General features: G+C 41.8%; 2 protein-coding genes across 2 annotated transcripts; both read left to right on the top strand.

Annotated features, from left to right (window-relative positions):
• Positions 1-1,453: 1,453 nt before the first annotated feature.
• Positions 1,454-10,273, top strand: LOC119028311 (vitellogenin-2-like). Its single transcript, XM_037114145.1, has 34 exons — positions 1,454-1,536; positions 1,934-1,954; positions 2,076-2,227; positions 2,358-2,609; positions 2,693-2,854; positions 2,943-3,091; positions 3,179-3,329; positions 3,423-3,580; positions 3,658-3,823; positions 3,906-4,031; positions 4,120-4,338; positions 4,444-4,661; positions 4,749-4,846; positions 4,932-5,056; positions 5,292-5,393; positions 5,483-5,602; positions 5,696-5,882; positions 5,964-6,057; positions 6,170-6,355; positions 6,439-6,589; positions 6,677-6,893; positions 6,986-7,476; positions 7,556-7,600; positions 7,681-7,749; positions 7,833-8,039; positions 8,131-8,273; positions 8,369-8,507; positions 8,606-8,735; positions 8,837-9,020; positions 9,124-9,218; positions 9,314-9,408; positions 9,502-9,667; positions 9,809-9,970; positions 10,058-10,273. Exons 1-34 carry the CDS (start codon positions 1,497-1,499, stop codon positions 10,168-10,170), a joined length of 5,133 nt encoding a protein of 1,710 aa, XP_036970040.1. The 5' UTR covers positions 1,454-1,496; the 3' UTR covers positions 10,171-10,273.
• A 2,403-nt stretch (positions 10,274-12,676) lies between these two features.
• LOC119028312 (vitellogenin-1-like) lies at positions 12,677-22,689 on the top strand. The gene is made up of 34 exons (XM_037114146.1): positions 12,677-12,722; positions 14,224-14,244; positions 14,485-14,636; positions 14,726-14,977; positions 15,061-15,222; positions 15,304-15,452; positions 15,539-15,689; positions 15,796-15,953; positions 16,039-16,204; positions 16,307-16,432; positions 16,523-16,741; positions 16,829-17,046; positions 17,131-17,228; positions 17,313-17,437; positions 17,510-17,611; positions 17,718-17,837; positions 17,936-18,122; positions 18,290-18,383; positions 18,468-18,653; positions 18,744-18,882; positions 18,965-19,166; positions 19,432-19,874; positions 19,952-19,996; positions 20,128-20,202; positions 20,301-20,507; positions 20,606-20,748; positions 20,828-20,963; positions 21,054-21,177; positions 21,248-21,428; positions 21,520-21,614; positions 21,702-21,796; positions 21,980-22,145; positions 22,279-22,440; positions 22,528-22,689. The coding sequence occupies exons 1-34, from the start codon at positions 12,683-12,685 to the stop codon at positions 22,638-22,640; spliced, it is 5,052 nt and encodes a 1,683-aa protein (XP_036970041.1). The 5' UTR covers positions 12,677-12,682; the 3' UTR covers positions 22,641-22,689.
• Positions 22,690-24,060: the final 1,371 nt, after the last annotated feature.

Here is a 24,060-nt window from a genome sequence, read left to right as displayed (position 1 = left end):
GACATTTTAATTCCCCATGAGCCAGCTCGCAGCCTTAGATTCTCATGCAGGGCTCTCCTATCTGTTCCAAAGTCAGGACTGAAAACTAAAGGTGGTCATGCCTTCCCCATAAGGGCCCCTTGACTTTGGAATGCCCTGTGTGAGGAGATAAGGCTTGAAGGATCAGTAACTTCTTTTAAATCATTTCTTTAAACCCATTTTATAAGCTTGCCTTTATGTGATGTGGTCCTTTTATGTTTATTTTTATTCCAGCCATCTTGAGTTCTGTTCTACTCATTTAATTCATTGTATTTAATCCATCTCTATTATTACACCTGCTTTATTTAATTTGTATCATTACCCTCTGTTCTTCAACTATTTCATGCAATTTATTTTTATCATCCTTTACATTTGTAAATTGTATTCTTGCTTTGTTTTTGTCAAAGCAGTTTGTAAACAAAGTAAACAAAGTAAAATACAAATAAAGTTATTATTACTACTACTACTACTATTATTTTTAGTAGTAGTAGTACTGGTAGTAGTAGCAGTAGTAAATATTTATTCATTTTCAGGATTTTATCCCTCTTAATGTCTGTTTACATGATGCCACTGGTGTTGTTTTTTTAATCTACATAGTTTTATGATTATCATTATAATTATTAACCTCCAGCATACAGATTCCCCTTTATAAAGGTATAGAATAGTTGCACAAAAAACAGGCAAACTCACAGGTGACAAATACAAAGTCTAACCTCTGGCTGTGCAACATGTGTGGAAAGAGGAAAAATGATTTAAATAAAGGACAAATTGAGAGAAACATTGTTTTACTGATACCAGAACAAAAAACAGTAACAATGTACTGTCACCGACACTCACCGCTTTGTTTTCTGCTCTCAGATTCATCTCATCTCGTTTTGCTCCCAGTCTGTCCTTTCAAAATTATTTTCAATCAGTGTGGGCAATAATCTACAGCCTTTATAATGGGGAAACTGTGTGCTGAGGATTATGAAGAAGGCCATATATGCCTCACGGTTGCAACTCAGCTTTTTAAAAATATGCACTTTCAATGTTTTTAAGAATTTCAGTATGAATTAACCATCACAAATAAAAGCCTTCTAACCTTTTTACCAGAAGAATGCCTTGGATTATTTGTTCATAACGAAAGAGCATCTTAATCACTTTTTTTTTTTTTTTGTATTATTGTGTTTTACTTTCTGAGGACAGAATTTTTCCCTTCTTAAACAAATATGTGTTGGATTGCTGCCGTTTGGCATGTCAACACTTCAGGATCAAGTTGACAAAGTTGCAGGTTGTGACACAGAGTGAGGTTGAATCAGCTTGACATTTCTCTGTTTTTGTGTTACATTGTTTGTCTAATCTGCGTGTTCAGGGCACTGTAACATCAGTCAGAGTAAAATCTGATATGTAGTTAATGGTACATTTTGACGGGCACACAGTCAGCAAAAAAAGGCTTTAAAAAGGAAGCCTCTGGTTACCATCACTCACATTCACCAGCCATGAGGGCGCTCTTGCTCGCTATCAGTGTGGCTCTTGCTGGTAAGTATGTCTTTATGCATTTACAGTGAATTCAAACTTAGATTAAACTTAAAATAACACTGTTTTGGGGGGAAATTTTCTTTTGTAGAATGAGATAATAGTGAAAGGGAGAATAGTGGAGCAATTCTACACAGATAATGTGTTTTATTTGGAAAAAATAAATTGAATAAGATACTGACAGATAATAATTGTATTTTCACTACTGCACTTGCTTAAAGTGTAATGTTTATACATAACCAATGCTATGACAGATAAAATACACATTAAGCTCTTTAGTTACACCGAGTGTTAATTTGCTATTATGGAAAAAAGGGTATCTCCAATTTCCTTCACAGTTTTTTAAAACTTGTTTTTCCTTTATTAACTCCGAACTAACCTGTTTTTTTCTATTTTGTAGCTGGCCACCAGGTCAACCTAGGTAAGCTGTCACTGTATTCCATTAAAAATGTAAAATTAAACAAAAATTAGATCTCAGTTTACAAATTATATTGAAGCGTAAATGCATTCACGCAAGTTGGTCTTCTTGTCTGCTTTTGCAGCCCCAGAGTTTGCTTCTGGAAGGACACATGTGTACAAATATGAAGCACTTCTCATGGGTGGCCTACCTGAGGAGGGTCTGGCACGGGCCGGAGTCAAAGTCCGTAGCAAAGTTCTGATCGGTCCAGCAGCTGCTGATGTCTTCATACTGAAGGTAGAGACCTTCAAAATGTTTTAACTATATTCATTTATAATCAGTAACAAGTTCATTCAAATTATTATTCTCGTGTTGCTTGTAAACAATCAAGTGTTCACAATTAATTCAAACTGTCACTCCTCCTCAGCTTGTTGAGCCTGAAATCTTTGAGTACAGTGGCATCTGGCCCAAAGACGCTTTCATCCCAGCTACCAAGCTTACCTCAGTCCTGGCTGCTCAGCTTTTGACACCTATCAAGTTTGAGTACACTAATGGCGTTGTGGGCAAAGTTTTTGCCCCTGCTGGTGTTTCTGCAACTGTGCTGAACCTCCACAGAGGAATCCTCAACATCCTCCAGCTGAACATCAAGAAGACTCAGAATGTCTATGAGCTGCAAGAGGTATGAATGACTCGTTTTCATAGTTTTTACCTATAAAATGCTGTGATACTTGAACTGACTTTATATTGATTTTTGCGAACCAGCCTGGTGCTCAGGGTGTGTGCAAGACCCACTACGTCATCAGTGAGGATGCAAAGGCCGATCGCATCCTGTTGACCAAGACCAAGGACATGAACAACTGCCAGGAGAGAATTGTTAAGGACATCGGCTTGGCTTACACTGAGAAATGCATTGAGTGTGAGGCTGTAAGTGCAATTTCTGTCTCCTTTTATACTCCTCTAATACTCTCTGGGACACTGCCAGTGTGATGACACTGTGGGTTTGTCAATGCAGAGAGGATCAACTCTGAAGGGAACTGCTGCTTTTAACTACGTCATGAAGCCAGCAGCCACAGGTGCTCTGCTCCTGGAGGCAACCGCTACAGAGCTCATCCAGTTCTCACCTTTCAACATCTTGAATGGCGCTGCCCAGATGGAGGCTAAGTGGGTGGATTAAATGAGAAAAGAAGCATTTCTCTCAGAACTAAGTGTCACAGTACGGACTGATGTGTTGCTTATCTTTACTCACAGGCAAATCCTGACCTTCCTGGAGATCGAGAAGACCCCTTTGGAGCCCATCAGAGCAGATTATCTTCACCATGGATCACTGCAGTATGAGTTTGGCAGCGAGCTCCTCCAGACACCCATCCAGCTTCTGAGGATCAGCAATGCCGAGGCTCAGGTACTTTAAGAATATTCCCTCTTAATCAGATTGTTGTTTAAATCATCCTGTAGCCACAAACTTTGACACAGGAAATATTTTGTTTACCAACAGATTGTTGAGATTCTGAACCACCTGGTAGCCAACAACGTGGCCAAGGTCCACGAAGATGCCCCTCTGAAGTTTATTGAACTCATCCAGCTGCTGCGTGTGGCCAGATTTGAGAGTATTGAGGCCCTCTGGACTCAGTACAAAACTAGACCAGATTACAGGTAACTGCAACTTTCATTCCACGGAAGACGAAGAAAAATAGTGCTATTGATACCATAATAATATCTCTCTTCCCTAGGCACTGGATCCTGAATGCTGCCCCTGCCATCGGTACTCACGTTGCTCTGAGGTTCCTCAAGGAGAAGTTCCTGGCTGGTGAGCTGACCATTGCTGAAACTGCCCAGGCCCTTCTGGCATCTGTGCACATGGTGACAGCTGACATGGAGGCCATCAAGCTTGCTGAGGTGTGTCAATGCTACAGGTTTTCTTGAGCATTTTGTTGATGATGTGAGAACTGAGAGGCATAACCAGTTCTTTATTTTTCAGGGCCTGGCTATGCACCACAGGATCCAAGAAAACCCAGTTCTGCGTGAGATTGTCATGCTGGGATACGGTACCCTGGTTGCTAAATATTGTGCAGAGAACCCAACTTGCCCTGCTGAGCTTGTGAAGGTATGTATCACTTGTACATGTGTTTTATATGACTGACATTGACTTGAAACACCAGTGACTTGAATCTTTTTCTCTTCCCCTCCCACAGCCAATCCATGAGATTCTTGTCCAGGCTGTCGCCAAAGGTGAAATTGAGCAGCTCATTGTCGCCCTTAAAGTTCTGGGTAATGCTGGCCACCCTGCCAGTCTTAAGCCGATCATGAAGCTTCTACCCAGCTTTGGCACTACTGGTGCTTCCCTGCCACACAGAGTTCACATTGATACTGCTCTAGCCCTGAGGAACATTGCTAAGAAGGAGCCCAAGATGGTGAGACCTAATTTTCTGATTCCTTCCATTATTAAGCGCAAATGCGCTCCAGAGCTGTTTTTTGAATGTGCAATTTCATTATTGACCTTCATATTTGTGAATTAGGTCCAGGAAATAGCCGTTCAGCTGTTTATGGATAAGGCTCTCCGCCCAGAGCTCCGTATGGTCGCCGCTATCATTCTGTTTGAGACCAAGCTGCCCATGGGTCTGGTGACCACTCTTGCTGATGTCCTCTTGAAGGAATCAAATCTGCAGGTCGCTAGCTTTGTCTACTCTTACATGAAAGCCATGACCAAGAACACCGCTCCTGACTTTGCCTCTGTGTAAGAATTTAAATATTTCCTTTTGCAGCTTCTTGCCTTTTAAACATGTCAGTACCTAGAAATCTCACATAATTTAACTCTGAATAGTGCTGCCGCCTGTAACGTTGCTGTGAAGATCCTCAGCCCCAAGTTCGACAGACTGAGCTACCGCTTCAGCAGAGCACTCCACTTTGATGCCTACCACAGTAAGAGCACAACAGCATAAAAACTGTAATAAGAGATTTCAAATAATTTTGAAAATGTGGTTTGACAGAGAATTTCTCCTTGCAGACCCCTGGATGATGGGTGCTGCTGCCAGCGCCTTCTACATCAACGATGCTGCAACTGTTTTGCCAAAAGCCGTAGTGGCCAAAGCTCGCACCTACCTGGCAGGAGCTTATGCTGATGTTCTTGAGGTTTGACAATCATGTCTCATATACCAGGTTAACGCTTTGAAATGCTCGTACATGTCTGGCATGCCTTCCAGTCCTATAAACCTTAAGGAAATAGCCTTTTGGATTAATGTCTATACCTCAGGCTGTTAACCTTTGGATTCTGAGCATTGGTAATTTTCAAATTAGATACATTTGCTGTAAATATATGCAAGGTGTAGTTCGTATAGCTATATTGGCTATTTTTCCTTTTCTTCAGCTTGGAGTGAGAACTGAAGGAATCCAAGAGGCCCTTCTGAAGGTCAATGAGCTTCCTGAGAATGCTGAGAGGATTGCCAAGATGAAACAAGTCCTGAAGGCTGTAAGTTCAAGGGATCTTATTATGCAATCAAAGTGCAGTTTGTTTGTAAATGCTATGGTGTTTCATCCACTGTTTCTTTCCTTGCAAAGTTGTCTGATTGGAGAGCTCGTCCCACAAGCCAGCCCCTGGCCTCCATGTATGTCAAGTTCTTCGGACAGGAAATTGCTTTCGCCAACATTGACAAAGCCATTGTTGATCAGATCATTGAGGTACAACATTTTCTACTGCACACATGACAGCTAAATAATCATTCTATTGTGAACTCATTATCAGATACCTTGGTGATAATTTCATGTTTACAGCTTGCCAGTGGACCAGCAATTCAGACTTATGGCATGAAGGCTTTGGATGCTCTGCTGTCTGGTTTCGCTTTGCACTATGCTAAACCAATGCTGGTCGCTGAGGTTCGTCGCATCTTTCCTACCACTGTCGGTCTGCCCATGGAGCTCAGTTTCTACACTGCTGCCGTGGCCGCTGCATCTATTGAGTGTAGGTTTCACTGGTGTAGCTTAACTGTTGCTGTTTTCCAAAAATATGTGGACTGATGCTAAATATGTGTTTTTTTTGTAGTCCAAGCAACTGTGTCACCACCTCTGCCTGCCAACTTCCACGCTGCCCAGCTTCTGAAGTCTGATATCAGCATGAGGGCTGCCATTGCTCCAAGGTGATCGACTTGTTGCTTACTTGAAAACTATTTACACTCCTTACTTAATCAGTCTAATTATCAAAAAACAAAAACCTTCACACTTCAAGTTAATGTTTTATGCCCTTTGCAGCGTCTCCATGCATACCTATGCAGTTATGGGATTGAATACCGCTCTGATTCAGGCTGCCCTGCTGTCAAGAGCCAGAGTTCACACAATCGTTCCTGCAAAGATGGAAGCAAGAATCGACTTGATCAAGGGCAACTTCAAGCTTCAGTTCCTGCCTGTTCAGGGCATCGATAAAGTCGCATCTGCATTGTATGTACTTAACATCTCCAAGCAGCACATATCACCAGGTTTTGAATCTTTTTTAAAATAATATTTTTTCTTTTCTTAAACAGTGTTGAGACTTTTGCTGTCGCAAGAAATGTGGAGGACCTTGGAGCTGCCAAAATGACACCAATGATTCCAGCTGCAGTTGCAACACAGCTGTCAAGGGAGCTCTTCACCTCAAAGGTTTCTAGCAGAGCATCTTCTGTGTTTGGTGATATGGTGAGTATGAATCACTGACCACCTTTTCCAACACAAACATCTACCTTACTTCAAATTAACAATGTGTCTTCTGGTGTCGTTTCACAGTCAGCATCATCTGAAATCATTCCCGTTGACCTGCCAAGGAAAATTGCAAGCCAACTGAAACTCCCCAAGGGCTTTGAGAAGAGAATGTGTGCCGCGATTGAAACCTTTGGAATCAAGGCATGCACTGAGATTGAATCTCGCAACGCCGTCTTCATCAGAGACTGCCCATTCTACGCCATGATTGGAAAACATGCTGTCTCAGTTGAGGTTGCTCCAGGCAAGTGAAATAGATGACCTGAATTACTAATAGAAGGGGTCTTTTTTTAAGAAGTTGCAAAAATGTAGTATCTTTTCTTTATTTGGTTGCAGCTGCTGGACCAGTCATCGAGAAGATTGAAATTGAGATTCAAGTCGGAGATAAAGCAGCAGAAAAAATTCTCAAAGTGATCAACATGAGTGGAGAAGAGGAAATTCTTGAGGACAAGAATGTGCTGATGAAACTCAAGAACATCCTGGTTCCTGGTCTGAAGAACAGAACATCAAGTTCTTCCAGCTCCAGCTCAAGCTCAAGCTCCAGGTCCAGCAGGTCTCACTCAAGCAGCTCCTCCTCTGTGTCATCCAAGTCCTCCTCCAGCTCCTCCTCTCGCCGCACAAGCAAGTTAGTTGACGCTGTTGCACCCATCGGCACAAGATCCAAGAGACTGACCAGCAGCTCCTCCAGCTCCAGCAGGTCCAGCAGCTCCTCCAGCAGGTCTAGCTTTGGCTCAAAGAGCTCTTCCAGCAGCGCTTCAACCAGTCGCTCATCCATGAAGTCCAGCTCTTCCAGCTCCAGCTCCTCCCGGTCCAGCTCCCTGTCCAAGGTGAGACAACTCCAGCTCTATTCAAAAACGAAATCATAAAGTATGTGCAGCAATTAATCTACTTGTTTTTCCATTACAGCAAGAACTGAAGGCGATGAAGTTTATTAAAAGCCACATCCACCAGGTAATAATCTGCTTGTTTTGAGACAGCTTCATCATGTGCTCTGGTCGAACACGTTAAATGTATGGTTTCTTTGTTCGCAGCATGCCCTCTCAACAGCCCGCGCCAACAGCAAGAGCAGTGCCTATAGTTTCGAAGCCATCTACAATAAGGCAAGTCAACAGACCAAGCCTTTCCAAGACTCTTGTACTCAGTGGGAAACTCATTAACGTCAGCCTATTGTTTGCACTTTAAGGCCAAGTACCTGGCCAACGCCATCACTCCTGCTGTGACCATCCTCATCCGTGCTGTAAGAGCAGACCATAAGGTTCAGGGATACCAGATTGCAGCTTATTTCGACAGAACTGCTGCCAGAGTGCAGGTCATTTTCGCTAACCTGGCCGAGAACGACCACTGGAGAATCTGTGCCGATGGTATGAAGCTGAGCGACCACAAGCTGATGGTAAAAAAAAACAACTTTGATTTGGTTAAGTTGGAAAAAGTGACAAATGTGTATCATTCTTTAGATGTTAACCTATTTAAATTTCTCTCAGGCCAAGCTTGCCTGGGGCATTGAGTGCAAACAATACATGACAGAAATCACAGCTGAAACTGGTCTTGTGGGTAAAGAGCCTGCAGCCCGCCTGAAGATTTCCTGGGAGAAACTGCCAAAGAGCATAAGGCGCTACGCAAAGGAGTAATGTCAAACATGAATGCCGATTTCAAACATTCTCATCTGTTTTTCAAGTAATTAAAAACTTTAAAATAACCATAATCTTTATGTCCACCTAGGATCTCTGAGTACATCTCCCGCATCGCTCAGGAGGCCGGAATCAGCCAGTCGAAGGTCAAGAACATTGCTAATCAGATCGAACTGACCGTAGCTGTTGCTTCTGAGAAAAGCCTGAATGTCGTGCTGAAGACACCAAAGGTACAGTTTTACCTGCACACAGAAAATGTCCGCATTGTACTGTGTCAACCAGTTTGCATATGCACACTTTTCATAACCATTTTGACGGGTTATTACAGATGGCAATTTACAAACTTGGCATTGGTCTCCCCTTCAATATGCCAATTGGAGACACCGCTGCTGAGCTGGAAGCATACCAGAACAACTGGGCTGACAAGCTCTCCTTCATGCTCACCAAGGCTCATGCAGGTGAAGACATTTGAAGAATCTCTACCGCTAATTACACTGAGGCTGATCTATAGACAACTAGTAGAAAACTGATACTGATTAATCTTTTCTGTCCTCTCCAGCTGAGTGCACCATGGTCAGAGATACTCTGATCACATTCAACAACAGGAAATTCAAGAACAACATGCCCCATTCTTGCTACCAGGTTTTGGCTCAGGACTGCACATCAGAACTAAAATTCATAGTTCTGCTGAAGAGAGACCAGACACAGGAGCAGAACCAGATCAATGTCAAGATCGCAGACCTGTAAGGACAGGCAGAATTTATTTGTAAATCTTTTTGGGGAAAGACAGACAGACAGACTCTGGAAATTGACAATAAAATATGCGTTCCAATTGTGTTTCATCAGTGATGTCGACCTGTACCCCAAGGACCGTGTTATGATGGTGAAGGTTAATGGAGTTGAAATCCCCATCAACAACCTGCCATATCATCATCCTGCAGGTTTTTTATTTTAAGAAATACAAATTTAACTGTCAAACTCAGATTTTTTCAGAAAATTAGCTGAAAGCTAAAAATATACATATTTGTACTTTCAGGCAAGATTCAGATCCGACAGAGCGGTGAGGGCATCGCTCTCCACGCTCCCGCCCATGGTCTCCAGGAAGTCTACTTGGATCAGAACACACTGAAGGTGATACAAATATGACTCCGTCTTCAAGTTTAGGTCTTCTTTGACTTTGTTTCAAATCAGCAAACACTGAACTGTTTGGGTTTTGTTTTTCAGGTTAAAGTTGTGGACTGGATGAGAGGACAGACCTGTGGAATCTGTGGCAAGGCTGATGGTGAAGTCAGACAGGAGTACAGCACACCCAATGAACGCTTGAGCAAGAACGCAGTCAGTTACGCTCATTCCTGGGTTCTGCCTGGAAAGACCTGCCGTGATGCATCTGGTAATTATAACAATCCACACCAAATCGGTGCTTAATTAACTATAGATAAAAACTGGGAAGAAACAACACATAAGCTAAGGACAACTGTAGAGAAACATGTATTTTTGCAGTGCTGACCTTCCTTTTCTAACCCCTCTCCAGAGTGCTACATGAAGCTTGAATCTGTGAAGTTGGAGAAGCAGATGATCCACCACGGTGAGGAGTCCAAATGCTACACTGTTGAGCCCGTGCTGCGCTGCCTGCCCGGCTGCATGCCACTGAGGACCACCACCGTCACCGTCGGCTATCACTGCGTGCCTGCTGGTAAGTCTGCAAGAAACAGTCTTCACAAAACTGACTGGTACTACATGTATCTTATCTTTAACTGCTTTACTCTCTCCGTTTTTGCAGACACTACCCTGAACCGCTCTGAGGGTCTGAGCAGCATCTACGAAAAGAGCTTTGACCTAAGGGAAACAGCAGAAGCCCACGTGGCCTGTCGCTGCACCGCTCAGTGCGCTTAACATCTCAGTCTTCAGCCATATCGTGTTTTATTCTATGTTTCATTGCAGCACTGTGGCTATTGTTGATCTGATAAATTGAAATAAACATCCAACGCATCAAGCATGTGTTATGTGAAATCCTTTACAGACACAGCTTCTAAACATCAGTAAAACAAACTGAAAGCTCACTTACACTGAGTGATCACTCTTTATGATCACCACCGTATGTGTTAAAATGAAACTTAGTTCATTTATATAGATAAGAATTCCTTAAAAATACAGGCAATAACATTAAAAGAAGGCTCATCAATGCTACATCACATTTTTTCACCTTTTCAAGACCCCAAATCTACAAAACACAAATTGCCCCTGTTTTTCCAAATGTATCGCATTGAACATGATCTCCTCTTTAACAAAAAACGTTTCTTACAGTCTTTGGTGGCAAAACTCCAGAAAGGGCAGGGCCCAAACATCAGTAGCTCTCAGTTTCAAAAAGTTTGGTGACCCCTGGTTTAGAGTCATACAGTTATCTTGCATATCAAGACAATTCATTATAAAGAAGACAGGGGTTGTGGTTTAAATAGAGAATGATTTCAGGGCTTTATTTCAGTAATTATATTTGTCAGACTATCAGCAAATTTTAGTTGGAGCTTCTCTCATGTGAAACATGAATGTGCAGATTAAAAAATAGATACATACAACGTGTTGTGTTAGTGAGTTTTAAAGGAGCCAGGCCCTGATCACAGTCCATTCAGTCGAGTCAGTCTAGTCATATTTACCATACAGACATGACAGGTTATTGATCATCTCCTCTAACCCTCAGCAATAAAGTAAACAAGTGTATTTCCCAAAATGTTCAACTATTCTTTCAAGTGTAGAGCTAGAGTTAGGAGTCGATTAGCTACATTTAGCATAAACATTGGATACAGGGAGACATGACGAGCTTGGCTATTTCAGAAATATCAAAATAACAAATGAAGTCAACAGCACTTAATAAGACAAGATAATACCTTTTAATAAGGCACAGCAGCAGAGAGAAACAGAGGCGCCACCTTCAGGCTGTCATCAGCTGTTTTGTGATTTTCTTTTTTTGTGTAGGCACCCATTACACTGATAAGACGTTGGAGTTGAGTATGCCACGTCTTCTTGTCATTTGCCCATCAGCACCTTTAAAGCTCACCAAAATACCTGACCTATTTAGAGAATATCAGATGAAACATGTAAAATGTTGTTTTGTGCTAAACAATGTTGTATTTATGATCTGACAGCAGCCAAAGTATATCTGAGTACGATTAAAACCCCAAGTTGCAGATCCATGAACTGGCAAAAGAAGGATCTATGTGAAAAGTTGGGAAGGTTCACCTGTTTTGACTAAGTGCAATTTATTTTGTGAATATGCACCGCTAAATGGTTACATCAACTAAAATCTGAAAGGTCCTGTTTTGTTCCTGATGTTAAGGCCCTCACTCCAGAGGATCCATGTGTGTTTATCATTCCTCAACCTCTGAATTGTCATGCTGAGAAAAGGAGTATGACAGATAAACTCCTTTTCAAGAATATAATGAAGAGAAGGCACAGACATTTACAGCATTCACACAATAAAATTAATATCTCTGTTGTGAATAATGGAAGAAAACAATTAACAATTAACAATTAATAATTAACAATTAAGCAGTTTCGCTTGAGTTAAATAAAGATTTTGTCATTTCTTTTCCCCTTTGATTAAAAACTTGGGGTCTTATAAACTTTGGGTAAAAGAAAACAACATGGGTGTTTTTCATCCTTTGAGAAAAAAAGGTTGTTGAAATAACTAACTGTTAAACTCCTTGAGCGTGTTCATAATGTTATTTCTTTATAAATCATTGATTAAAATGCTTCTTTTTCTTCTTTTATACGTTTTGTCAAATGAAAACAACATACTTACCAGTAAGTGAACATAGAGTGACTGCCAAAAAAGGTCATGTCATGTCATGTCATTGTCCGAACCGCTTATCCCTTTCCATGGGGTCGCGGGGTGTTGCTGCTGGAGCCAATCCCAGCCTTGTCTCAGGGCGAGGGCAGGGTACTCCCTGGATAAGTCGCCAGCTCATCGCAGGGCCCTCACTAGTGAGCAATGTGGGGTTCAGTGTCTCGCTCAAGGACACTTCAACATGCAGCTCAGCCCTGCCCGGCCAAAAAAGGTGCTATTTTTAAATTAAGTAAGGATTATTATAGGAAAACAGGGGTTTCTTCCTCTATAATACTGCCAAATGAACTGTGAGACACAGCAAACATTTTGAAACAGGATGATTAACTTTGACCTGGCAGATTTGAGGAGAATAAGGTCAGGTGAACCTAACATTTTATCAACTAACACACCGCCCCATGCTCAAAAAGCCAAAGTTTGTTTCAATCTAAAACGTGATACAACCAAGATACCTAATGAAGTGTATTGATCAGACGTGGCTTAATGTCATCCTGGTTTTGATTCATCAGCAGAAGTTTCATTTTAAAAGGCTGCCTGTGACTGCAGATGTTCACAACCCCATCAGCCATGAGAGCGGTCGTGCTTGCGTTGACCCTGGCCCTTGTGGGTGAGTACCAGGGGCGATTCTAGGGTCACAGCTTTAGGGGTGCTGAGCACCCAATGAGTCCAACTGCCACCATCCACCCTTTTTTCTCACAAAAACAAAAAATATGTCTATTGAAAAATAACCATAATTTTAACATTGGTTCAGCTAACTTCAAAACCTTTTTTTTTTTTCTTTTTTTCTTTGGCTTAACACTTTTCCATAGGTATGATTGGCAAAGGGCAAAATAGAATGAAAACATTTTTGAGAAAGATTGTTTTGTAGCAGTGGTTCTCTGAGTTGCTAACCTAGCAACACTAGCGGGGTCCGGGGTGAACATTTTGAAAAATAACACTTTAAATGGTGACTACTGGTGAGATTTTTAAGGGAAAAAAAAGTCATTTTCAGAATTTAAGAATCAGAATCTAAGACATGAGACAAAATAGTGTAGAAGTTGACATTGCTGTTTAAAAATATGTTAACCTCTTGAGCATTAAAGAACTTTTTTACCATTATTTTCTTATCATAATTTCTGTATATTAATATTCATATAAAATAGGGGAAGCACTAAAGTACAGTAGAGAGAGCTGTGTCTCATTCGTCAAGTTTGCTAATACAATCTGTTGCTGGTTTGGAGTCACTGGGTTACATGACATGGAAGATATTGCAATTATTTTATATCCATATATTTATGCAAAATAATTTAATGACGGTCCCTAAATCGGTCTCCAGTGATTCAGCGAGTAATGATAATACTAATCGATTTCAAGATAACTTAGGGTGTAGTGCTTTCACTGTGTGCAACTTAAATTTGCCATTTGCCCGCGATATTAAACCTACAATAATCATGTCTTCGCGCTGGATGACGGTCGGGCTGCGGAGCAGTGCAGGTACAGAGGAGAAGTAGCGCGTGAGAAAAGGATGATACCATTTGCTAAGCGGGGGTGTTTTCATGTTCGACCTTCACATATACATTTTAAATCACCAACTACGGAGTATGCTTTGGAAATGATTTAACCTTGTCAAAGACGAACACAAATTTTAGAATAACATAATTTGTTACTCCAAGTTTTAGGGGTGCTAAGCCCTATTTTAGGGGTGCTGGAGCACATTTTTAGGGGTGCTGGAGAACCCCTAAAAATGGGCTACACTCGCCCATGGTGAGTACGACTTCAGTTTTTATGAAAGGAGGATATTTTGTATCAATTTGTACCAGACACTGAAAAATACTTAACATTTTGTACCATTTCTAAAATAGAATCTAAAGTTAAATGTTGTGTATAAATGTGTGTAGATATTGTTAAGTTACCGTAAAGACAAAACTGAAAAAAACAAACATCTTTAAGTTTTCAAATTCAAGTGTACCTTTTCAATTTCAATTTCTTTTTATTTCAAGGTATCTACACTACAGTAATATTACATTGGATTTTTCAAATGTAATGAAAAAAAAAAATGTTACAAACTAGATTTAATAGTTTTACTATTGACATGATGGATAACTGATTTCTTTTAAACTTTATTTCAGCTGGTGAACCTCATAACCTTGGTAAGTTTAGTACTTTATCATGATCTTCTTTCATTTTTCAATTGATATATGGTGACAGATAAAAAAAAAAGAAGAAAAGCCAATTCATTTACTGCAGCTAAATTAACTGAAAGTAAATTATCCTGGTTCAATCTGTCTCTTTTATATTATATTGTTCAACATGATGCCACATATAACGCTGATATTCTTGGGGACACGGATGAATACTTCTCACTCCTCTGAGTGAAACTGTTCTTGCAGCTCCTGAGTTTGCTGCTGGCAGGACTTATGTTTACAAGTATGAGACGTTGCTCCTGGGTGGTTTGCCTGAGGAGGGTTTGGCAAAAGCCGGGGTCAAAATCAGCAGCAAAGTTCACATCAGTGCCGAAGCTGAAAATGTATACCTGCTGAAGGTAAAGATAAAAATCATGCTTAAAAAAACAATCCATTTTGGTATTAAACACAAACTGACATGTAATAAAATTTCATTTTCACACTCTAGCTTGTGGAACCTGAAATCTTTGAGTTAAGTGGCATCTGGCCCAAGGATCCTTTAATCCCAGCAACCAAACTGACTTCAGCCCTGGCAGCTCAGCTCATGACTCCCATCAAGTTTGAGTATATCAGTGGTGCTGTTGGGAAAATGTTCGCCCCTGAAGGAGTCTCCACAATGGTGCTTAACGTTTACAGAGGTATCCTGAATGTTCTTCAGCTAAACATCAAGAAGACACACAACGTCTATGAGTTGCAGGAGGTTTGTCAAAGATCTTTTAGCACTGATCCTAGATCAGTTACAGAAAGTTGAATCTCCCTGTGAATGTATTCTCTTCTTTTCAGGCTGGAGCTCAGGGTGTGTGCAAGACCCTCTATGCTATCGCTGAAGATGAAAAGGCTGAACGCATCCTTTTGACAAAGACAAGGGATCTGAACCACTGTCAGGAGAGGATCATGAAGGACATGGGGTTGGCATATACTGAGAAATGTGCCAAGTGTCAGGAGGTAAGTTCAAGCCATTTTTGTATAAGGCAAAAGTATGAAATGTTACATGAGATTAAGACACTTTGTGGTTCATCTTCACAGGATTCAAAGAACCTAAGGGGAACCACAGCATATAACTACATCCTGAAGCCAGCTGCTAGCGGCATTGTAATCCTTGAGGCAGCTGTCAATGAGCTAATCCAGTTCTCACCTTTCACTGAGATGAATGGAGCTGCTCAGATGCAGACCAAGTATGTCAAAAGATACCTAGAATGTAACAGGCTGTTGTTTGAAGCTGATGGAGCTGCAGATGAACCTTTCTCAAATTACTTTCAAGGCAATCCTTGGTGTTCCTTGAGATCCAGAAGGCCCCAATTGTACCAATCCAAGTTCAATATTTTCACCGTGGATCTCTGAAGTACGAGTTCTCCACCGAGCTCCTTCAGACACCCATCCAGCTCATCAAGATCAACAATGTGCAGACCCAGGTATCGTCTCAGACTACTTCAAAGATTGGTGAAGTCATGAATGACAATATGTGAATCTCCAATTTATCAAATGACTTCCTCTTCAATCTTGCATTCTTACATGTAGATTGTAGAGACTCTGAACCATCTGGTCAGCCACAATGTGGAGAGAGTTCACGAGGATGCCCCTCTTAAGTTTTTGGAACTCATTCAGCTCCTCCGTGCAGCCCGCTTTGAAGACCTGGAAATGCTCTGGAGCAAGTACAGAACAAGACCAGCCTACAGGTGACTTTTTAACATTTGAAAAAGATATAAGATAAACAACATATGGCATGTGTACAGGTTCACTCATTCAATATTCATCTTCCAGACAGTGGATCTTGGATGCCATCCCCGTCATTGGAACTCCTGCAGCTCTGAGGTTCATCAAGGAGAAATTCTCAGCTGATGAGTTGACTGTTGCTGAAGCAGCTCAGGCTTTGATTGCATCCATTCACATGGTGACAGCAAGCACTGAGGCCATCAAGCAGGTTGAGGTGTGTACAAATGACTAATCAACATATAAACAATGAACCAAGTTATTCTAGTGGCAATAAGAATGGATACACAACAGATTTCTGACTGTTGCTCTCTTTTAGGCCCTGGCAGCTAACAACAAAATAGTGGAAAGCCCAATTCTGCGTGAGATTGTCCTCCTTGGCTATGGTACCATGATTTCCAAGCACTGTGTTGAAATGGCTGTCTGCCCTGCTGAACTCATCAAGGTGATTCAGCCTTGTTATTTTCATATACATTAAACTCTGCACATTTCTGTATGAGAAAGGGATATTTTAATTTCTCATTTTCCTCATCAGCCCATCCTGGACCTCCTTGCAGAAGCTATTGCTAAAACTGACACGCAGGAAATCAGCTTACTCCTGAAGGTTTTGGGTAATGCTGGCCATATTTCTAGCCTTAAACCAATCACAAAGATCCTGCCTATCCATGGCACTGCAGCTGCTTCTCTTCCAATAAAAGTCCATGCTGATGCCATCATGGCTCTGAGGAACATTGCAAAGAAGGAGCCCAGAATGGTAAACTCTTAATACTGAAAAGTATTTCAAGCTACTCTACTATTTATATGAAACTCAGTACTCAGTTTGCTTTCTCCTGGAAATTAGATCCAAGAACTGGCTCTTCAGCTGTACATGGACAAGGCTCTTCACCCTGAGCTGCGTATGCTTGCATGTATCCTGCTGTTTGAGACAAGGCCTGCCATGGGTCTGGTGACAACTCTTGCCAACATTGTGAAGCAAGAAGAGAATCTGCAGGTCGCAAGTTTCACCTACTCACACATGAAGTCCCTGACCAGAAGCACTGCTGCTATTCATGCTTCAGTGTAAGACCACTGTCTGATCCCCCTTCATCATCCAGTCTATCTCCTCATGTCTGCTTACTCAGATCTTTTATGTTTTCATTGCAGTGCTGCAGCTTGCAACGTCGCTCTCAAGATCTTGAGCCCAAGGCTGAACAGACTGAGCATGCGTTTTAGCAAAGTTTTCCATGTGGACAGCTATTACAGTAAGGCAGATGTCTCATCTGGTTAGCATTAACTTCAAGTTTCTATTCTTTTCTGTAGTATCGACTAACATTAAACTTTTTCAGGTCCCTTGATGATTGGTGCTGCTGCCAGCGCTTTCTACATCAATGATGCTGCCACCCTTCTGCCCAGATCTTTTGTGGCAAAGACCAGCGCCTACCTTGCTGGAGCTGCTGCTGATGTTCTGGAGGTGAAGAAAGCACCTGCTGTCTAAGGTATTCAATCAGAAATGTGATGTCTTAACAAGCTGAATTTGTCCTAGGTTGGAGTCAGAACTGAGGGACTCCAGGAGGCTCTTCTGAAAAACCCTGCACTCCTCGACAATGCCGACAGGCTGACCAAGATGAAGCGTGTCATTAAGGCTGTAAGCAATGAAACACCAGGAAGTCACAAATACAATGACAGACTAGAGTATAATGGTACATGATAAAATGGTGATGAGTTTGATGATGTCCTCCCTTTTTCCACAGCTCTCTGAGTTGAGGTCTCTACCCACCAGAACACCTCTGGCCTCTGTCTCCATTAAATTCTTCGGACAGGAAATTGCCTTTGCCAACATTGACAAATCCATAATTGAACAGGCCATTGCGGTACGACTCCAAAGTCAAGGTCAAAACCGATTTAATAACAAATTGCCTATCACATTTGTTTTTGAGACACAAAAGTAATGTTAAATTCCACCCTACAGCTTGCCACTGGCCCCTCTGTGCAAACATTTGGTGAGAATGCCATCAAGGCTCTGCTGTCTGGTGCTTCCTTCCATGTTGCTAAGCCTCTGCTGGCCACTGAGGTGAGGCGTATCCTGCCTACTGCTGCTGGTCTCCCAATGGAGCTCAGTCTGTACACTGCTGCTGTGGCTGCCGCAGCTGTCCAAGGTAAGTGGAAGCTATAAACCATTCACATTTTAGCTTGTTATGGTACTTATCCCACTAGTCTAGCTTTTCTTATCAAAAAATGGTGTTGTCTTGCTCATCTAATAGTGGAAACAACATCATTAGACGTACTATAATAGGTTGTGATGCAAAGGTTTATCTGTTCTTAGTCAAGGCCACCACAACACCAGCTCTACCGGAAAACTTCCTTCTGGCTCACCTTCTGAAGACAGACATTCAGCTTGAGACTGAGATCAAACCAAGGTATATACACAACATCTGAAACATGAATGAGTTCAAAGTAGAACATGTCATGATGTGTAACTTACAAATGTCCTCTGCATCTAGTGTTGCTGTGAACACATTTGCTGTGATGGGTGTTAACACTGCCATACTCCAGGCTATGCTGATTTCAAGAGCTAAACTGAACTCGATTGTGCCAGCCAAGATCGCTGCAAGACTTGACATCAATGAAGGTCACTTTAAGATCGAAGCTCTGCCTGTTTCTGTGCCTGAACAAATTGCAGCTGTGCAGTAAGTCTGACTTTTTAAAACACTGTCTTCACCTAGTAAGAAGAAAATGTCTTTTGAGCTTATGTGATTAAGTTCTGTTTCTTTCAACAGTGTTGAGACTCTTGCTGTGGCAAAGAACATTGAGGATCTTGCTGCTGCAAGAATCACTCCCATCATCCCTGAGAAAGTCTTGAGGCCTTTCTCAAGGGAGATTCTCTCTTCTAAGATTGAATCTGCTGCTGCTAGCTTTGTAAGCATTAAATGTGTCTTATGAAATAACTAGGTATCTTTATAATTAAATTAAAATAACTGATATTTCATTCTTTTCAAAGTCACAATCCTCAGAGATCACTGAGCAAGATGAAATTGTGAAAACCAAAGCCACTCAGTATGAGAAGAAGTACTGTGCTAAAGTTGTTGCCATTGGACTGAAGAGCTGTTTCAAGGTGGCCACCAACAATGCCGCTTTCATCAGGGACATTGCCCTTTACAAACTGGCTGGAAAGCATTCTGTGAGTCTTTCTCTGACACCAAGTAAGTCTTCAGAACACAATATTTTTGCATTTTGTAAAATACACTGTAAATGAGTCAAATATTAATGGCATGATGACTTCCAGCTGATAGGTGAATGCTCCAGTAAACTGTTCACTGTATATACCATTCAGCCCTTCTTTTTCCATTTTTTTCCATTTTTTTATTTTTCTAATTTTGCTGCTGACCAACATTTTCTGACTTCGAAAGGTGCAAAACCTTAATGAAAAGACTTTGATTTAAATAGTAATGGAATATTCACTTTCAGTTGAAGGGGAAGTCATTGAGAGACTGGAGATTGAGGTTCAAGTTGGACCAAAGGCTGCAGAGAAGCTTATCAAACAGATCAATCTGAGCGAAGAAGAAATCATTGAGGGCAGACCACTCTTGATGAAGCTGAGGAAGATCCTGGCTCCTGGGCTGAGGAATCGCACCTCATCCTCCTCTTCTAGCTCAAGCAGCTCTCGCTCAAGTCTGAGCTCCAAGTCCTCTTCCAGCTCTTCATCTCGCAGCAGCAGCAGCAGCAGCAGCAGCAGCAGCAGAAGCAGCCTCAGGAGCAGCCTCAGGAGCAGCAGCAGCAGCAGCAGCAGCAGAGTCAGCTCCTCCAGATCTGTGAACAGACCTTCTTCCAGGACCAGCTCCGCATCTAGCCTTGCATCACTCTTCAGTGCTAGCTCAAGCTCCTCTCGCTCCAGTGCTCGTGTCTCAATGGTAAACACCTTAAGATTGTTCATATAGTACATATAACACTAAGTGTGCGATCTGACAAAGAGATTTCCTCTGAACAGAGAGTGGCTTATCCCCACAAGTTCCAGAAGGACCACAAGAAGCAGGTATGTTTAGATGGTGTTTTAAACAATGAATTGTATATATGTGTGTATGTATTGAGCAGCTGTAACATGTTTTGACCTACGTTGCAGTGTTCTCCTGGCTGGCGTTTAACTTCCTCACATTATTGTTGTAGATTCTCACTTCTCAAGCAGCATTACTTTCCAAGAGCAGGAGCAGTGCCGCAAGCTTTGAGGCCCTAACCAAACAGGTGAATCTTTTTAAATAAATCAAAAAATATCTTCAAATCTTTTCACTAATGGGTTTTGTTGATGTCCTCCTGTGAATTAACCCTGATCGTTCTCACAGAACAAATTCCTTGGCAATGAAGCACCTCCTGCCTTTGCCATCATCATCCGTGCTGTCAGAGCTGACAATAAGGTGATGGGATACCAGCTGGCAGTGTACTTGGACAAACCTTCCACCAGACTTCAGATTATTCTGGCTGCCTTGGCTGCCGACAACAACTGGAAGCTCTGTGCTGATGGAGCTCTGCTTAGCAAGCACAAAGTCACTGTAAGATATCGTCTGGCTTATATAGAAAACAGGAGAAAATATAAAGGGGTTACTGTTAAAATCAGCCATCATGTCATTGCATCTCTCTCTCTCAATAGGCTAAAGTCAGCTGGGGAGCAGAATGCAAACAGTACGACACCATGATCACAGCTGAGACTGGTCTTGTTGGTCCAAGCCCCGCAGCTCGCGTCAGAGTTGCCTGGAGAGACCTCCCTTCTGCCATGAAACGCTATGCAAAGAAGTATGAAACTTCCAATGGACTACTCACATGCATAATAGACTGTGTGTGAAATGTTTGACATTTGGAAATTCTTTTACAGGGTGTATGACCTCATTCCTGCCAACCTGGTGCCTGGCTTGATTAAAGGAAAGGACGAAAACAGCGCCAATCAGCTATCACTGGCAGTGATTGCCACATCGGACAAGACCATTGACTTGATTTGGAAATCACCAACAGTAACAATAATAAAGTACTTCTCACAAAATTTCAAGTCAGATTTGTTTTTGCATTCTGTTTATAATAATTGTGAATTCGTCTGTCCCCAGCGTACTGTCTATAAGCTGGCTTTGCATCTTCCCTACCCTCTGCCACTTAATGGAATCAAAGGTCTCACCCCCTTTGATGGCTTAGCTGATCAAGTCCACTTCTTGTTTGCGAAGGCTGCCGCAGGTAAGACTTGACTTCTTATTTAATATGAAATGCACAAACATTTATTACTAACAATTTTCTCTCTTCATAGCCGAGTGTAGCTTCAACAGAGACACACTGACCACATTCAATGGCAGGAAATACAAGAACGAGATGCCACTGTCTTGCTACCAAGTTCTGGCACAGGATTGCACTGATGAACTGAAGTTCATGGTTCTGCTGAAGAGGGATCACGCTGAACAGCACCACATCAACGTGAAAATTGCTGACATGTGAGTGTACATTAAAAAAAAGATTGAGCCTGTGGTTGTTCCATCCACAAGGAGGAAAAACTAAATAATATTTATGCTTCTGCACTTATAGTGATATTGACCTGTACCTGAAGAACACTGACGTGATTGTGAAGGTCAATGGAATGGAAATACCCATCAACAACCTGCCTTACCAGCATCCTACAGGTACACAAAGTGGTTAAATTATTTTCATGTGATGTATTTAAGTTGGTTTGAAGTAAAGGATTATGATCTGGTTGTTTGTTCTGTCAGCCAAAATCCAGATGAGACAAACAGGTGAGGGCATCTCTGTGTTCGCTCCCAGCCTTGGTCTTCACGAAGTCTACTTTGACAGGAACTCATGGACGGTAAATGCAACATTAACTATGGACAAGTTTATGTAAAATTAACATACTTTCCTTTAAATATAATGGTGTTTTAGTTTAAATGGATTTTGAGGCTTACAACTTTGACCTCAGAGAGAAAAGATAAAGATCTTTTCAAGAGCTGTTGCACTTCGATGACACTTTTCATTCGATCTTCTTATGCAGGTTAAAGTTGTGGACTGGATGAAGGGACAAACCTGTGGACTCTGTGGAAAGGCTGATGGGGAAGTCAAACAGGAATACCACACACCCAACGGACGCGTGACCAAGAGCGCAGTCACTTATGCTCATTCCTGGGTTCTGCCCGCCGAGAGCTGTAGGGACACCACTGGTGAGACACAATGATTCATAGACAGCAACACCCATATTTAGATAAATGTCCCACCTTCTTTTGCAATACAATTGCATTTGGTTAAAGCAAGTCTTTTGAACACATAATGATGACCAACACCTTTCTCTCACAGAGTGCCGTATGAAGCTTGAATCTATGCAGCTGGACAAACAGGTGAACATTCATGGCCAGGAATCCAAATGCTACTCTGTTGAGCCCGTGCTGCGCTGCCTGCCCGGCTGCTTCCCTGTCAAGACCACCTTTGTCACCGTCGGCTACCACTGCATGCCTGCTGGTAAGTCTGCTAGAATCAGTCTTCACAAAACTGACTGATACTACATGTATCTTATCTTTACCTGCTTTACTCTTTCCATTTTCGCAGACACTACCCTGAACCTCTCTGAGGGTCTGAGCAGCATCTACGAAAAAAGCGTCGACCTGAGGGAAACAGCAGAAGCCCACGTGTCCTGTCGCTGCACCGCTCAGTGTGCTTAACATCATTGCCTTCAGCCATGAATACTCAAATAAATATCAGTAGCATCAAGCATGTGTTATGTGAAATTCTTTACAGACGAAGCTGCTAAACATCAGTAAAACAAAGTTCACTTACACTGAGCTTACTTCTTTATGATCACCACCATACATGTTAATATGAAACATAGTTCATATGTATAATAAAGAAATCAACAAAAATACATTGTCTAAGACAAGTATTACAAGAGTAATACATTTAAATCCTCACGTGATATCCTTTTTTTTGCTGTTCTTTACTACTTTTATTTGTTATCTTTCATCTACATTTACATTTTAGGGCATTTAGCAGACGCTATTGTCCCAAGCATCTTACAGTACTTCTTACATACATTCATAAACTGATATTGAAATTACTAGTGCATTGTCGTAGGAAGCATGTAACCCTAACCCTATATAAAAGTGGGAGGTTAAGTAGCTTTTTCATGGATGGCCAAATGAGGTTGAGTTTGAAGGTGGGACATCATTCGTTGTTTTTGACTACTTTTGATTTTACCATTATATTTCACCTTAAACATTTTACCTTGCCATGTTTGGTGTCATCATTGTCAGCACAACCTCACATATGTGACTGTACAGTTTTTGTTTTTTTTTTTCATTTTGACATACTATATTAACACTATGGACCTAACGGCTCTGTACCCCTGACATTGAACTGCTAGCTGTGGGAATGCGCCCGTATTATTTACCGAGGGAACTTGATGCAGCGGTGGTCTGTGAGGTCATCAGCTCCGCTGCTGCCAAACTACAAACTGAGCACCCGGATGCATTCATGGTTATTTCCAAAATTTATTGAATATTGAACCACCGGCAAAATCCTGGTCCAGCTCGCGCCGCTGCAGGTATAAATCCTCTTGTTTCTTAAGGTATGTCGTGGGCTTGTTGAGCTCTGCAGTGATTGGCTATGGTTTGCAAAACCATGAAAGCCGCTTTAGATGTAGTCACCATGACAAAGTGAGAACTGTTATCTTTATTGGGACACCTTAACTTTGCCATTAGAATTATTCCCAAAGGCAGATCTTTCATTTCTAGATTGCAATCTCCATGATCACATAAACCTGGCTGAAGGCTGCAGATAAGATCTCTGTTTTTGGTCCCTGCTCTGCGACAATCCATCCATCCATTCATTGTGAACTGCTTATCCATAGTCGGGTCGCGGGGACAGCAGCTTCAGCAGCGAGCCCCAGGCTTCCCTTTCCCCGGCCACGTCAGCTAACTCTGACTGGGAAATCCCCAGGCGCTCCCAGGCCAGAGAAGAGACATAATCCCTCCACCTGGTCCTGGGTTTACCCCTTGGTCTCCTTCCAGCCAGACGTGCCAGGAACACCTCCCTAGGAAGGCACCCTGGTGGCATCCTCATTCCCCACCCGTAGAAGGCAATCCA

The sequence above is a fragment of the Acanthopagrus latus genome, chromosome 11, assembly GCF_904848185.1.
Source record: "Acanthopagrus latus isolate v.2019 chromosome 11, fAcaLat1.1, whole genome shotgun sequence".
In the NCBI taxonomy this organism is placed as follows: Eukaryota; Metazoa; Chordata; class Actinopteri; order Spariformes; family Sparidae; genus Acanthopagrus; species Acanthopagrus latus.
The sequence above is the reverse complement of the archived record's forward strand: the minus strand, read 5'-3'. Positions and strand labels throughout refer to the sequence as shown.